Source organism: Elephas maximus, chromosome 2, assembly GCF_024166365.1.
Source record: "Elephas maximus indicus isolate mEleMax1 chromosome 2, mEleMax1 primary haplotype, whole genome shotgun sequence".
Classification (NCBI taxonomy): Eukaryota; Metazoa; Chordata; class Mammalia; order Proboscidea; family Elephantidae; genus Elephas; species Elephas maximus.
Window position 1 is genome coordinate 181,035,112 of NC_064820.1, and position 15,303 is coordinate 181,050,414.

The 15,303-nt window shown below is 37.9% G+C and overlaps 2 protein-coding genes across 3 annotated transcripts in view; one reads left to right on the forward strand and one right to left on the reverse strand.

The window, feature by feature from the left end:
* Positions 1 to 63: 63 nt before the first annotated feature.
* Positions 64 to 12,591, reverse strand: NUDCD2 (NudC domain containing 2). The gene is made up of 4 exons (XM_049874277.1): positions 11,987 to 12,591; positions 10,025 to 10,073; positions 9,310 to 9,461; positions 64 to 6,443 (listed from the first exon to the last, which is right to left on the reverse strand). Exons 1-4 carry the CDS (start codon positions 12,173 to 12,175, stop codon positions 6,360 to 6,362), a joined length of 474 nt encoding a protein of 157 aa, XP_049730234.1. The 5' UTR covers positions 12,176 to 12,591; the 3' UTR covers positions 64 to 6,359.
* Positions 12,592 to 12,764: 173 nt separating this feature from the next.
* Positions 12,765 to 15,303, forward strand: part of HMMR (hyaluronan mediated motility receptor) — a 45,805-nt gene continuing 43,266 nt past the window's right edge. For both annotated transcript variants that reach the window (XM_049874271.1, XM_049874272.1), the window contains exon 1: positions 12,765 to 12,846. In XM_049874271.1, coding sequence (XP_049730228.1) covers positions 12,801 to 12,846 — 46 coding nt within the window. In that variant the 5' untranslated portion in view covers positions 12,765 to 12,800. The remainder of the gene's footprint in view (positions 12,847 to 15,303) is intronic.

Below are 15,303 nucleotides of genomic sequence, written 5' to 3' on the forward strand. Positions count from 1 at the left end.
TTTTACCCCATTAAATCAAGTTCAGGCTAAATTTAACAATCCTAAAGTTTTTACTAAGGACTGTTTTTATAAAACTGCAATTGCCTAATTTAGAATTTTGTTTAAAAGGAACAGAGTATATTTTCATTAAATGCCTCTACTGTGGCAAAATAAAGTCTTAAGAAAAGTTAAGTGGGTACCTTCGTAACTCTAAAGGTAGCTGAGGTAGTGTTTCAGATTTTCCATGTAAGTCAGTGAATGTAAGGAGACCTACAACGTTAAAGTGTTGTGAACGGTTACTCAGTGCATCGTGTAGCCTGAGATCATCCAGAATGGTTGTAACCAATTCAGATTTACTTTTGACATCATGTTACAGATATTTATGGATAAATATGCACTGAAAAATAAGCCAAAGAACCACAGTATAACTTATATTTGACTTTTGTAACCTATGTTTTGTGGATAACTTTTCAGTTTTCCCAAACAGCTGGTAACATTTCAGTATTCTAAATACATCAGTGTTAATTTTGAGTTGGCAGAGGTGACCTAACAAACTACCATTATGTTTTGGTATTAAAGGATATACCTTTCAATAAAGCTACTGAAATGCATTGATTTGCTGGGTGGTTTTATTTTTCTTCTTATTTAGTTACATTAGTAATTTGATAACGGAACTATTCAGTAATATTTAAACTCAGCACTAAAGTTAAGATGCATGGTGGCAGAAACAATAAAATCTATGTAGTATGGCTATTACCTAATTATCAAGACAACCAGTTGCCCTTGAGTGGATTCAGATTCATGGTAACCCCATGTGTTGCAAATAACAACTGATTTTTGACAAAGTGCAAAGACAATTCCATGGAGAAAGGATAGTATTTTCAACAAATGATTTTGAAATAACTTGGCACTTATGCAAAAAAATAAACATCCATGTAAATCTCAAACATTATACAAAAATTAAAATGGCTCACAGACCTAAATGTAAAAGGTAAAATGACAAATCTTTTAGAAGAAAATGCAAAAATTTTCATGACCTGGGGTTAAACAGAGTTCTCAGACATGATATCAAAAGCACGATCATCTGGCAACATGATAAACTGTACTTCATCAAAACTTTAAAAAAAAAAAATTTTTTTTTGTTTTGCAGAAGACTATAGGCTATGAAACAAATATTTGCGAATCACAAATCCAACAAGGGATTTGCATCCAGATTATACAATGAACTCTCAAAACTCAACAGTAAGAAAACAACTTGATTTTTAAAATGGGTAAAAAACTTGGACAACTTCATGAAAAAAAAAACTATGGATAGCAAATAAGCACAGGAAATGATGCTCAACATCATCAGTCATTAGGGAAATCCAAATCAAAAGCATGATGAAATACCTCTCTGCACACTATTGTTTTTGTTGTTAGTTGCTGTCCAGTCAATTCTGACTAATGGTGACCTCAAAGGTGCCGAGTAGAACTCCATAGGGTTTTCAAGGCTGTGACCTTTTGGAAGCAGGTGACCAGGCCTGTCTTCTGAGGTACCAGCCTTCCCGCCAGCAGTCATGTGCTTGATGCTTTGCACTACCTAGGTACTCCTTACCACATACTACACTAGAGTAGCTAAAAAATAAAAAATATTGACAATACCAAGTGCTGACAATGATGTACAGCAACTCATCCATTGCTGATGAGAATACAAAAATACAATCACTCTGGAAAACAGTTTGGCAGTTTCTTACACAGTTAAACATACACTTACCACATGACCCAGCAATCCCACCTAAATATTCAGAGAAATAAAAACTTGTGTTCGCACAAAAGTCTTTATGTAAATGTTTATAGCAGTTCCATTCATACTTGCTAAAAACAGCCCAAATGTTCTTCAACAGATGAATGAGCAGACAGACAAACTATGGTATATTCATACAATGGAATACTACTCAGCAATAATAATAAATGCAGTATTGAATCATGCAGCAAGTTGAGTAAGTCTCAAAGGCCTTATGCTGACAAAGCTAGTTTTAAAAGATTTTACATATGATTCCATTTCTATAACATTCTTGAAAAGACAAAACTATGGAGATGAAGAATAGGATCAGTCATTTCTAGGGGCTGGGTGGGAGTGTAGGGTATGACTCCCTAGCAAAGAGACAGCATGAGAGAATTTTAGTGGTGACGTAACAGTTCAATATCCTGTTATGGGTAGCGGTTACACATATCTATACATGTTTTGAAAATCAGAGAACTATACTTCAAAAAAAGTTAATTTTACTGTACATTTATTAAAAAAAAATAAACTTTAAAAATGTCAGAGGGACAACATTCAGGGCCCTAATGCATGGCATAAAGAGAATACAAACCCTAGTTAACAATGCACAAACACCAGAAGATAAACTGGACAACTGGGTACTTCTAAAAATTAAACACACTCATCAAAAAACTTCACTAAAAGAGTAATAAGAGAACCTATACACTGGGAAAAAGAATTTTGGCTACAACGCATCCAATATGGATCTAATCTCTCAAACTGCTAGAAAACGTTGGCATCTCAATAGCAGAAAGACAATCCAATTAAAAAAAAAAAATGGGCAAAGGATATGAACAGACACTTGACTGAAGAAGACATTCAGGGAGCTAAGAGACACATGAAGAAAGGCTCATGATCATTCACTGTTAGAGAAATGTAAACCAAAACTACAATGAGATACCATCTCTCCCCGACATTACTGGCACTAACTAATCAAAAAAATATAAAATAACAAATGTTGGAGATCTTGTGGGGAGGCTGGAACTCATGCTGGTAAGAATGTAAAATCATACAACCACTATGGAAAACGATATGGCACCTTCTTAAAAAGCCAGAAATATAAATACCATAGAATCCAGCAATCTCACTTCTAGGAATATATCCTAGAGAAATTAACAGCTGTCACACAAATAGACATATGCACATTCATGTTCACTGCAGCATTATTCACAACAGCAAAAAGATGGAAACCTACATGCCTATCAACAGACCAACGGATAAATTATGGTACATACATACAATGGAACTGTATGCAACAATGAATCTGAAACATCTCACAACATGGATGAATCTGGAGGGCATTATGCTCAGTGAAATAAGTCAATCACAAAAGGACAAATATTGTATGAGACCACTATTATAAAAACCCAAGAAAAGGTTTACTCACAAAAAAAAAAAAAAACCTTTGATGGTTATGAGGGATGTGAGGGGTGGGGAGGGGAAATCACTAACTAGATAGTAAACAAGTATTAACTTTGATGAAGGTAAAGACAACACAATATGGGGGAAGTCAGCACAACTTGACCAAGGCAAAGTCATGGAAGCTTCCTAGAACCATCCAAAAATTCTGAGGGACCGAGTTATTGGGGCTCAGGGCTCAGGACCACGGTCTTGGAACACATAGGTCAACTGGCATAATACGGTTCTTAAAGAAAATGTTCTACATCCTACTTTCATGGGAAGTGTTAAGGGTCTTAAAAGCCTGCAAACAGCCATCTAAGATACATCTATTGGTCCTGTTCCATCTGGAGCAAAGGAGAATGAAGAAAACCAAAGACACAAGAAAAATACCAGTCCAAAGGACTAATGGGCCACATGAACCACAGCCTCCACTGGATATCCTGAGCCAGATCTAGACGGTGCCCAGCTATGATCATCTACGGGGTAGGTGGATCACAATAGAGGGTCCTGAATAAGGTGGGGAAAAAAATGTCTAAGAAAATTCAAGTTCACAAAAAAAGGACCAGACTTACTAGTCTGACAGAGACTGGAGGAACCCCTGAGACCATGACCCCCAGAAAGCCTACTAACTCAGAACTGAAGCCACTCCCGAAACCTACCTTTTAGCCAGTAATTAGACAGGACTACAAAACAGACAATAACACATGTGAGAAATGTGCTTCTTAGTTCAATCAAGTATACACGACCAAATGGGCAACACCTGTCCAAAAGCAAAGACGAGATGGCAGGAAGGGACAGGAAAACTGGACAAATGGACATGGCGAACCCAAGGTAGAAACGGAAAGCGGGGGGAGTGCCGATACATGGCAGGGATTACAATAAATATCTCAAAAGTTTGTGTATAAATTTTTGAATGAGAAACTAATTTGCACTGTAAACTTTCACCTAAAACACAATAAAATTAAAAAATAAAAACTCAAAGACAGAGGCCGATTAAATGTAAAAAGATATCTCTTCCCCAACAATTCAGTCCTAAAGCTACTGGGTGTAGCTGAGCAAGGTAAGCATCTTGCTAAAGGATGTGGGTGAGCTGCAGTGGCCCACAGTAGGGTCTCTAGGGCCCAAGAAGGTTGAGGAAGGCATCCTTCTTGGCATGGTGTTGGAACCTGAGCAGGGTAAGGAAGGTATTCACACGGGAAGTTGGCCTCAAATAGGAAGTCAAATGTATTAAGGATAATAGGAACCAGGTTTCTCACTATGGTTTAAGGGAGTTAGAAATATGGAAAGAGATAAAACTAAAATGACCCTCATGAGACTGGAATTGAAAGTATCAGTGTGAACTCTTTAATTTTCAATATACACAGATTAGAAATATGAATGTAAATATATACATTATACGCACGCACCCCAACAGTAATAAGCACACCTAGCACACATATCTTGGCTTCTAAATACTTCTCCACTGAAGAGAATCAAGGCTTCTTGAAAAAACGGCCGATTCTTGAGCTGGGGAAGGGAAAGCATGATAAGCCTGGTGTATCTTGTGCCAGAAAGTAAGAAATTGCTCCAAGAATGATGGGGACATGTCAAAAGGGCACAGGAGCCACTTACAATGGTTTTCCACTGGTCAAATTTGGAATAATTTTGAACATAAAAGTAATGAGAATAATAGTTTTTAATCCAATGGATAAAACAGTTAAGTATGAGATGATACTGACATAAATAAATTGCAAATCTGATGAAAAACAAAGTAGTACTTTGAAGCTACCTTCCCACAAACTACTTATTTACATACAGAAAAAGAGTAACTTTACATTGGAGAAGTCTGGCAGATACCACCTAACACACCGTCAGAAATGGGACAAATCAAAATTATTAACTGGTGATAGGATGAAATAAGGATACATCACATCTATTTCTCCCAAAAAAGCATAACCTGAATCTTACCATAAAGAAATACAAGAAAAACTCAAAACGAGGGATATACTACAAAACTAGCCTGTAATCTTCAAAACTGCCAAGTCAAAAAAAACAAAAAAATAAGGACTTGTTTGAAATTGAAGGAGAATAAAGATGCCTGACATCTAAAGGCAAGGCATGATTCTGACTGGATCCTTTTGCTATAAAGGACATTACTAGGACAACTGGTTAAATGGGAATGGGGTGAAGCGTCTGAGGATTAGATGGTAATGTGCTAATATTACTTTCCTGATGATAACACTTTGCATTGTAGTTGTGTAAGAGAATGTCTTCCTTTGAGGACACAGGTGATGGGACACCATGTCATCAACTAGTCCCAAATAGTTCAGGGAAAAAAACTGTGAACTTTACTTGCAACTTTTCTATAAATTTCAGAATTTTAATTTTTTAAAAAGAACATAAAAAAGATGAATAACATTTCAATAGATATTTCCTACCTAGATGTTTGGATAATTGAGGATCAAAATGGTATAAATGACTTACAAATCAATGACCATAATTTGCTTTCTGCCACTCACAAAGCACTTGTCCAACAACCACATTCACTTAGCTGTGTCTCTTTTGTATTAATCTACTTCTACTTTCAGGTTTTTAACTGCTTTTCAAGTTTCTGATATAAAGTAATCTGCTAAGGAGTAACATACTAACTAAGACATTTTCTTTAACTTTTAAAATTAAGTTAACTCAAATTACATTTGTGGATCAGTTTTTTTCCTTAATTTTTTTTTTCCAGTAAAATAATTTCCTTTGTGAACTGACATACTTAGTCAAAGGGGTACACAATTCCTATTTAGAAAAGTTTATTGAATGTTACTCCTGCGTCATACTTATCGAAAGAAAAACTTAATTTTCTCTGAAAGCACCCTGCCATTTTACATAATTTATGCCCTCATGCTTTTTTGTATTAAAAATATAGGTTAAGTATGAAATTAGTAAAATGAAGCATATAAAACTTCATGCTAAGCAAAAATAAGTCCAAAAAGGTTACCATATATTCATAGAAGAGTCCCCACATATTTAAGGTGTTTCCTTTAAAAACCATATTTGAATGCACTATTTAAAACCACTTTTAAATCTATTTTGTAGTTTGTTAATTGTAGGCATCCACATTTTTCTCTTACTACATAATCTGTTTCTTTGATGAGGTTGGCAACATCTGCAAAGATCCACGGAATACAGAAGAAAAAAAAAACAGCTGTTATTTCTCAAGGTTTGAGAAATCTGGTCCACCTTTAGTGTAGTTTCCTGAGATTTCTGCTCCACTGAAATCAAAACCAGGATTCTAAAAGATAAGAAAAAAATTACAATACACTAAATCTTATAAGGAAAAATATAAATAACCCAATGGAAAAAAAGAGAGGTAAATGACCAAAAAAGAAAACCCAAATGGCTAATAAACATATGTAAAGATAGCAAAGTTCACTGTAATCACCAAAAGAGAATTTAAAAGAATGAGATATTTTTCAAAGTTAAGATTTACAAATATTTAAAAATTTTTATGTGTATTAGTATTGGTAAGCATGAAAAGAAAACATTTTAATATCAGTGCATGAACAGATTTTAATAGACAATATTTTTTGAAAGCATTCCAGGCAGGGTTCTAAAAGCTATACATATAATAATACATTGATTCCTTACAACAATCCTAGGAAACACTATCACCATACATACATAAAACTAAAGAGTTTGCCCAAGGTCACAAATCTACTGGCAAACTGGGGTTTGGGCAACATGGCTCCAGAGCCTGAGATCTTGACCACTACGCTGAAGTATCACAGATTTTAGTCTTTCTGGAGAACAATTTCCTTTAGTCAACATTTACCGAGCTCCTATTGTATGTCAAATATCACCAGAGGCATCTGAATTCAAGGGTGAAGAAAACAAAAATTCCTGCTCTGATGGACCTTACATTCTAGCAGAAGGAAACAAATAATAAAGCATAAATTATCTAGTCCAGGGGTCAGCAAACTTTTTTGTAAAGAGTCAGATAGTATATATTTTAGGCTTTGTGGGCCCTAAAGTCTCTGTCACAACTGAGCAACTCTGCACTGTGTGAAAACAGCCATAGACAACACACAAAAGAATGAGCATAGCTATGTTCCAGTAAAGCTTTACTATTCCAGGTCATGGGCCAGATTTTGCCTATAGGTCATAGTTTGCCAACCCTGACATAGAATGCTAAAAGTTGGTTAGTGCCATGAAACAAAAAATTAGGGCGGGGTAAGGGAAATAGGGAGAAGGTTATAGTATCAAATAGGATGATCGAGATATGCTTCAGTGAACAATGACCTGAATACAGTGAAGACGTTAGCCAAGCAGATCCTTGGGAGAAGAGCATTCCAGGCGGAGGGACAGGAAAGCAATGGTCTGGCATGCTTAAGGAACAGCAAACAGGCCAGTATGGCTACAGCAGAATGAGTGACGGGGACAGTGGTAGGAGAAAATAATGCAGGACCAGATTGTCTTTTACTGGAGTGAAAGAGGAATGATTTGCAGAGTTCTGAGAAGAGAGGTGACATGATCTGACTTATAGTTTAAAAGGATTGCTCTAACTGCTATGTTTAGACTGTAACTGGACAAGAGTAGAAGCGAGGAGGCCAATTAGGAGTAACCTAGGCAATCTAAGCAAAAGATTAGAGATGGTCCAGATCAGAGTGATAGCAGTGTTGTTGGTGAGAAGTGGTCAAATTCTGAATACATTTGGGAGGTAGTACCAACCAGTAAGATTCCCTGACAAATTGGATGCAGGTGACAGAAAGACAGGAATCAAGAAGGATTCCCGAGTTCTTTTTGGCCTGAGAAACTGGAGTTTCCATCAACTGAGATACAGATGGCAAGAGAAAGACCACATTTTGGAGGGAAATTAGGGACTTCATTTTGGACATGTTGAGATGTCTGTTAGATAGCCAAGTGTAGATGTTGATTAGGCAACTGGCAATTGGGTCCAAAGTTCAGCAGAAAAGTTCAGGCTAGAGATGTATGTTTGGGAATTGTCAGCACATACATGGAAATTATCCACCAAAACTTTAGAAGTACATTGACCCAATGTCATGGATTGAAGTGTATCCCCCAAAAATATGTTTATCAATTTGGCTACTCCATGATTCCCCATATTGTGTGATTTTCCACCATTTTGTCAACTGATACGATTTTCCTATGTGTTGTAAATCCTACCTCTATGATATTAATGAGGTGGGATAGGCAGGACTCAATCTACAAGTTGGATTGTGTCTTGAGCCAATCTCTTTATACAAAAGAAAGAAGCGAGCAGACAGGCAGGGGGACCTCATACCACCAAGAAAGCAGTGCTGGGAGCAGAGTGTGTCCTTTGGACCCAGGGTTTCTGCACAGAGAAGCTCCTAGTCCAGGAGGGACTGATGAAAAGGACCCTCCTCCAGAGCTGACAGAGAAAGGATTCCTCTGCAGCTGATGCCCTGAATTTGGACTTCTAACCTACTAGACTGTGAGAGGATAAACTTCTCTTTCTTAAAGCCATCCACTTGTGGTACTTCTTTTAAGCAGCACTGGATGACTAAAACACCCCGTAATTCCTCTCCTAGATACCTATCTTGGAGGAATATTTGAAGAGTTTCACAGAAATGAAAGCACAAGTTTTGTTTGAAATAGAGAAAAATAAATAAACCTAAATCATAATTATGACATATCCAAACTAGGGAATACTCTGAAGCAGTTAAAAAGTTTTATCTATTATGTACTAACATGAAATAGGCCCAAGATATACTACTAAGCAAAATAAAGAACATTTTGTCTTTTATGTCAAAAAGAAAAAAAAAAATATATATATATATATATATGAGATAAAAATGAGATAGAGGCATGGAATGGGAGATGTTGGTGAAGGAGCCTTTTACTTTTTATAATATTAAAGTCTATAATTCAATTTTTTTATTAGGTCTATTCACCTACTACTTGTTTACATTAAATCAATGATAACCTGGCAGTACAAATAAAGCAAAGTTCACCTTAAGAAAAAAAAAATCAAATCTATATATAGAGAGGCCAGTCATCTCACTTAAAAAAAAAAACTCCTCTAAAGAATTTTTGTAACTTTTCATAACCACAGTGGATTTTTTAATTTCAAATAATAATAATTACTCAATGATTCTGCATACACTCATCTGACTTACTTCTTTCTGGAATCTCTCCAATGTAAGCTTTCTCTGCATTTGGTCTTGTACCCAAGGATCAGCTGCATATTCAGATTCTAGAAGAGAGGTCCAGCAATTTGCTGCATCTCTTTTTGTCTTTGTAAGAACAATACGGACCATTTTTCTGTCCTCTAAGCAAAAAAAAAAAAAAAAATTACAAATAAAAAATTGTAGTTCATTAGGTTTCACATTATTCAAAAACCATTACTCAATCTTGATATACAGCTGTTTTCAACATGGAGCCCCGGTGGCACAGTAGTTAAGAGCTACAGCTGCTAACCAAAAGATCGGTGGTTCGAATCAGCCAGCCACTCCTTGAAAACCCTATTAGGCTGTTCTACTCTGTCCACTATAAGTTGAAATCAACTAGATGGCAACAGGTTTTGAGTTTTGGTTTCAACATATTTTTACTATTATAGCTTTCAAAGCTGTAAAAACAAAACCAAACCCACTGCCATCGAGTAGATTCTGACTCATAGTGACCCTATAGGACAGAGTAGAGCTGCCCCAGAGAGTTTCCAAGGAGCACCTGGTGGATTCGAACTGCCGACCTTTTGGTTAGCAGCCATAGCACTTAACCACTACACCACCAGTTTCCTGTAAAGACAAAAGGACCTAATAAAAAAGGATGAAATATACAACGTGATAACAAAATTTAAAAAAAATTCTTTGAAATATTATAAATTACCCTCACCCAATGTCCATGTTCCTTCATCAGCTATTGTAGAATCAAAGAGTTTGCCCTGAAAAATAAATACACAAGATACTAAAAATATAGCATTTCATTAATTTTTATAAAGATTTCATGATTTAAGACTTATCTAATTTCCTACCTAATCCACATACAATTGTTTAATTTGGTTAGAGTAGGGAGATCATATTTTCTACAATTTTACTTTTACAGTTGCTCAACCCTAAGCTTCCTCTAAGAAAGTGAAATGGACGCTGCTTCACACTGCTTGGAATACTCTGCCAAAGAACATGTAGTCTCTACAAAAAGATTATGACTCCTTAATTTTTAAAAAAGGTGTAGAAACACTACTGGTCATTGGTTAGTCATATGTGAAATAAGTATGTAAAATTCCTTAATTTTACCAATTAAAATGAACTACAAAAAGGGATCTCTTGCTGAAACTAAGAAGAAATGCTGCCTCTAAAATAAACTTTTAAAAACTGCTTCAATCTCTTTGATAGGCAATTTGGCATTAAAAATTTTTTTTTAGTGCACATACTGTAGATCTGATACCAGGTCAGTTGTGACTGATTTTTCTGAAACTCTTAAGAAAAAAAGAAATATAAGTTTAAAAGGAGAATGCACACCCTAAAACCCATTTTAATTTGCTGCTACTTGCCAAGTTTAAGTTTTAGGAAATGAAGTTAAAATGGCACAAAATGCAAAACATATTTTTAAATGTCAATGCTAGTCAGAAAAAAAAAATCCTATTCGTTTAAATAGACATCTAAAATCCCAGTTACTGCTAAATTCCCACTTATCAGAATTACTAAAGTAAACTGAATTGTAATCTTAAACCATTGCTCAGGAAACAGTATAAATTGCACAACTATTGAGAAAGCCCATTAAGATCCAAGTTGGCATAAATCAATGTCTGTCTTTCTCCGAGGCACTCAAAATACTTTCATATAAAATATTAGTAGCTAAGATGCAGTGTGTGCTTATTAACTACCGCAAGCTCTTCATATGGATATTAAGTTATGTTTACAATAATCCAGAGAAAGGTATCATAAATACTGCATTTTAGGGACGATAAAACAGGTTTAGAGACACCGAGTGATCTCTTGCCCAAGGCTACAAAACTAGAAAACCGTAGAGCCAGAGGTCACACCAAGCAGTCTCCCTTCACCCCTACACTGCACTGCCATCAAACATCTGGGCAGCTAATCTGAGAAAGGCATCCAACTTCAACTTAATTAACTTAACTACAAGCTTATGGAAAACGCGGATTTCAGTTCGAAAAGGGCATTAATAAGATATAAAAGGCAAAGGGGATTCATTATTGTCTTCACATCCCTCTTGTACGGTGTGACCACTCCACAACCATGTAGGAATTTTAAATTTTTAATTAAGAAAATAAATCACCTGACATCACCTCTGAAGCCTCTACCCGATATCCTTTTTTTTTTTTAAATACTTTTTACTTTCATTTTATTATACTTTGTACAACAAAGTAGTTTGTTGTACTTTCCAACATCTGCTTTAAATATTTATTCGTTTGGTTGTTTCATCAAGGCTGTCTACCAGAAGGTAGCCTCTCTTAGAGCAGGCAACTTATCTGCCTCCTTCACCGCTGTACTCCCAGGTCCTGTATCAGTGCCTGGTAGAAAGTATATGTACGATAGACATCTGTTGCTTTAACAGCTCATCCGTTCTCAGCTGAAGATCCTCACAGAAACAAGACACCCTTATTTTGTTTGAAAATAAAGCAAGAAAAATAGGCTCCTAAACTCTGGACTGGCCCTTAGGGCGGGGGTTCCGACCAGATCAAAATCAGGCCAATTTTAACGCTCTCTCTCATACGGCCAGATGAGCCGTAGGGCCTTCCAAGAGTCTTCTCACGAAAGCAATGAACCTTAGGAACTCGGGAATTTTGTGAGACTGGGAAGACGATACTGAGTATAAGCCACCGCCGGCCGCTACCTTGAGGATCTCGCGGCCACCCACGGCCAGCGCCACATGTCGGCTCTGCAGGCCGCACTGGATATCCTGGGCGCGAGTGCCTGGCGGCACTTGAACTTCAATGAACACCTCCTCCAGGGTCTGGTACCACTGGCCCCACGGCGTACTGCAAGGAACCACCCCACTGCGTTCCTCAAACGGGGCCGACATACTCCCAGCTGCCACCGCAACTAGCTGGCCGAGCGCACGCGCAGAAAGCCCACGCGCAGGTTACGTCCCCGGCCTCTCTGCTTGCGTCTCTGCACATGCGCAGGGACCCAAACCTGTCTCAGTGCGTCATTTTTCGCTTTCTAGAGCTCTTTTGGACACTGAAGGAGCCCGGTATGACAGAACGGAAACCCAGAGTAATTTACATCCAAAGAATGGTGGGAGAGGGTTGGAACCACTGAAGGAGGAACCCCACATGACTGTCACTTATATGACGCTTATAAGCGACTTTAACTTCTCAGGTGTGAAATGCGCTTGCGCAAATCTTGTTCATGCCTAGGTCAAACTGAGAAACGTCAGAAATCGTGGGGCGGGGAGCACTAGTTTCCTATTGGCTGATAGTCTCAACGCATAGGCCACTGGATTGGACGGGAGAGAGCATGTTGCGTACGGTCTGTTAGTGTTCCAGTGCGGGATTGGTGGGCCCCAGGGTTTTGGCTTTCCAATTGGCTGAGGTCTTCACGGGCGGAGAAAGTGGGAGGTTTGAATTTGAAGCGAGTAGAGCGTAATAGTCTACAGGCGGTTTGTGGAGGAGCGCTGTGAGCTTCGGTTAGTGGTGATCAGCAACATGTCCTTTCCTAAGGCGCCTCTGAAAAGATTCAATGATCCTTCCGGTGCGTACGGGGAAAGAGGCTGGGGGACGGGAGACGTTCTCACGCTCCTTGGCTCTCTCGGTTCCCTTCACAGGAGACAAAAATGAGGCGATTTCAGGGCTGGGAAGGGACACACTGAATTGATTGATTTTCTCAAATATATATTAAGCGTTTACTACGTGCCACGGTGTATACATGGGGTCACCATGTCCGAATCGACTCCACAACAACTAACAACAACACTGCTTGCCAACCCCTGTTCAGGATGCTAAGGATACAGCAGTGAGCGAAGCAAAGTTCCTGCCCATGGAGCTTACTTGCAAGTGACGAATACACTCAATAAACTGTTAGTGCTGTGGGGAAACTAAAACGGGGCGAAGGAGATAGGGGTGAGGAGGGGAATCCTACTTGAAGCCCAGGAAGGCCTCTCTAGTAGGAATATTTGCGCATTGCTTTTTGTCTGAGGTTATGGGTTTCTCTTAGACGTTCCGTTCGGGCGTAAATGAAGGAAGATTGGTAAAGGCAGGTCATGGGTGTAAAATTATGGCAGTAGCAGTTAATGAAAACAATATAACTAAAGTGATGGCAGCTAATATTTGACCGTTTAACCATATACCCCGGGCACTGTACTAAGTCTTTACATGGATTATTAGTTCTTTTTTTAATCCATAACAGTCCTAAATGATAATATTATTTTATGGATAAAAAGGCTGAGACTTTCCCAACAGTACACAGCCAATCTATGGCTGAACTGAAGTATGAACCCGGGCCTCCACTAGTCTAGATGGTGCTCTTAACCACTGCATTGCATAATCACAATAACCAGGAAGCCTTGGATGTGGTTGGTAGGCACTCATTTAGTGAATGCTTAGCAATCTGTACTAAGGTCTTCCCTACTTGATATCATTTATTCTTTGCAACAGCCAGGTACTAATATTGCTCTCATTTTACAGATGAGAAAACTGAGGAGTTTTATAACTATTAAGCAGCCCACAGGTGCTTTGGTGGCACAGTGGGTAAGAGCTCGGCTGCTAACCAAAACTCGACAGTACTACCAGCTGCTTCTTGGAAACCCCTATGGGGCAGTTCTACTTTGTCCTGTAGGGTTGCTATGAGTCAGAATCAACTCGACGGCAGTGGGTTTGGTTAATGGGTTTAGCAGCCAATAAGTGGTAGAATGAACACCAAAGCCCGTGCTTTATCCATTATATTATACACTATTTGGTGATCTCTTGTTACAGCTTTAATTTCCATTAGTTAACATGTGAATGTACAAATGTGTGCCAATCTGCTCATAAAGGAGGGCCAGGTGCAAGTGGATCAGCACAAGCTTATTTTCTTAATTAGAAAAGTCAAGGACTGTATTCTTTTCCCCAGATATTCAAAGTACCTACTTTAATTCTGTCAGCAGTGAAGCTTTTAAGGAGAATTTCTTTGCTTTATAATAGATTAAATTAACTCTACAAATTATGCAGTACCTCAGGCTCACAGTTACAGGAATAATAGTTGACATTTACATGGCGCTTGTATACGTGAAGCAGTATGGTGATAACTTATTTTACCCCTGTAATCCTCACAGCCCTGCGTTGAGGTAGGTTCTATTTTTTTTTTCTCTCCTGCTTCAATGATAAAGAATCTGAGCCTCAAAGAGTAGAAGTAACTTTCCAAAGGTCTTAAAGCTAAAGTGGAAGAGAAGAGAGCATAATGTTCTATTGGGCATTGTCTCCCTACGTCTACAAAGTATCTGGCACATAGTAGTGTCTACTGATTGGCAGACAAAGCTGGATTTGAACTCTGATCTGGATGTACTTCCTGTGTTTTCTTCACCATACTGCTAACTCAGCTGAGCTGCAAACATGATTAAGACAGACCCCAACTTAAAGCGGTTTTTTCTAATGTAGAAGTTGATTAAGTAAATCTGACATTGCAAAGCTGTGAGAAGTTCTGTAATAGAAACAAAAAGGACAGGCTGCTATGGAGGGGATTTCTAACTTAATTTGAGGATTCAAAGAAAACTTCTAGAAGAGGTGGCATCCAGGCTGAGGTCTGAAGGATAAGTGCGAGGAAAAATGGAAGGTGGACTGTCCATTCCAGGTAGAAGAAGTAGAAAATACAAAGGTGTGAAGTTTGAAGCATTTATTTAATGTAATACATAAAGTGTTTTGCTTGCATGCAATTATGGACCACCTGCCTTAGCTTTGGATCATTGTGGATCAAGTTATAATTTTAACCTTTGTTCCAGAAAGCTTGTGGTATCTCCCAAGATACCCCATTCCTTTTGTCTGATGTTCTCTCTCCCCAGATTTCTAACAAGTCATATCTAAGTAAATTTAAGCATAAGAAAGGAAAATACTGAAAGCATGAAAATAGCATTGTGCTACAGTCTCACAAAGAGCTAGTAAGTAAATAGGCAAGATTTCAACCCAGTTCTTGAATCCGAATCTATCAAATTTGACTCTTTAGGGACATGTTTTCGTT

Coding starts and splice junctions, on each gene's coding strand:
- NUDCD2 (XM_049874277.1), bottom strand. CDS start 12,175: ATGTCGGCCCCGTTTGAGGAACGCAGTGGGGTGGTTCCTTGCAGTACG. Junction 10,074..11,986: donor GTGGCCGCGAGATCCTCAAG/GTAGCGGCCGGC, acceptor TTTATTTTTCAG/GGCAAACTCTTTGATTCTAC. Junction 9,462..10,024: donor TGAAGGAACATGGACATTGG/GTGAGGGTAATT, acceptor TTTTTTGCTTAG/AGGACAGAAAAATGGTCCGT.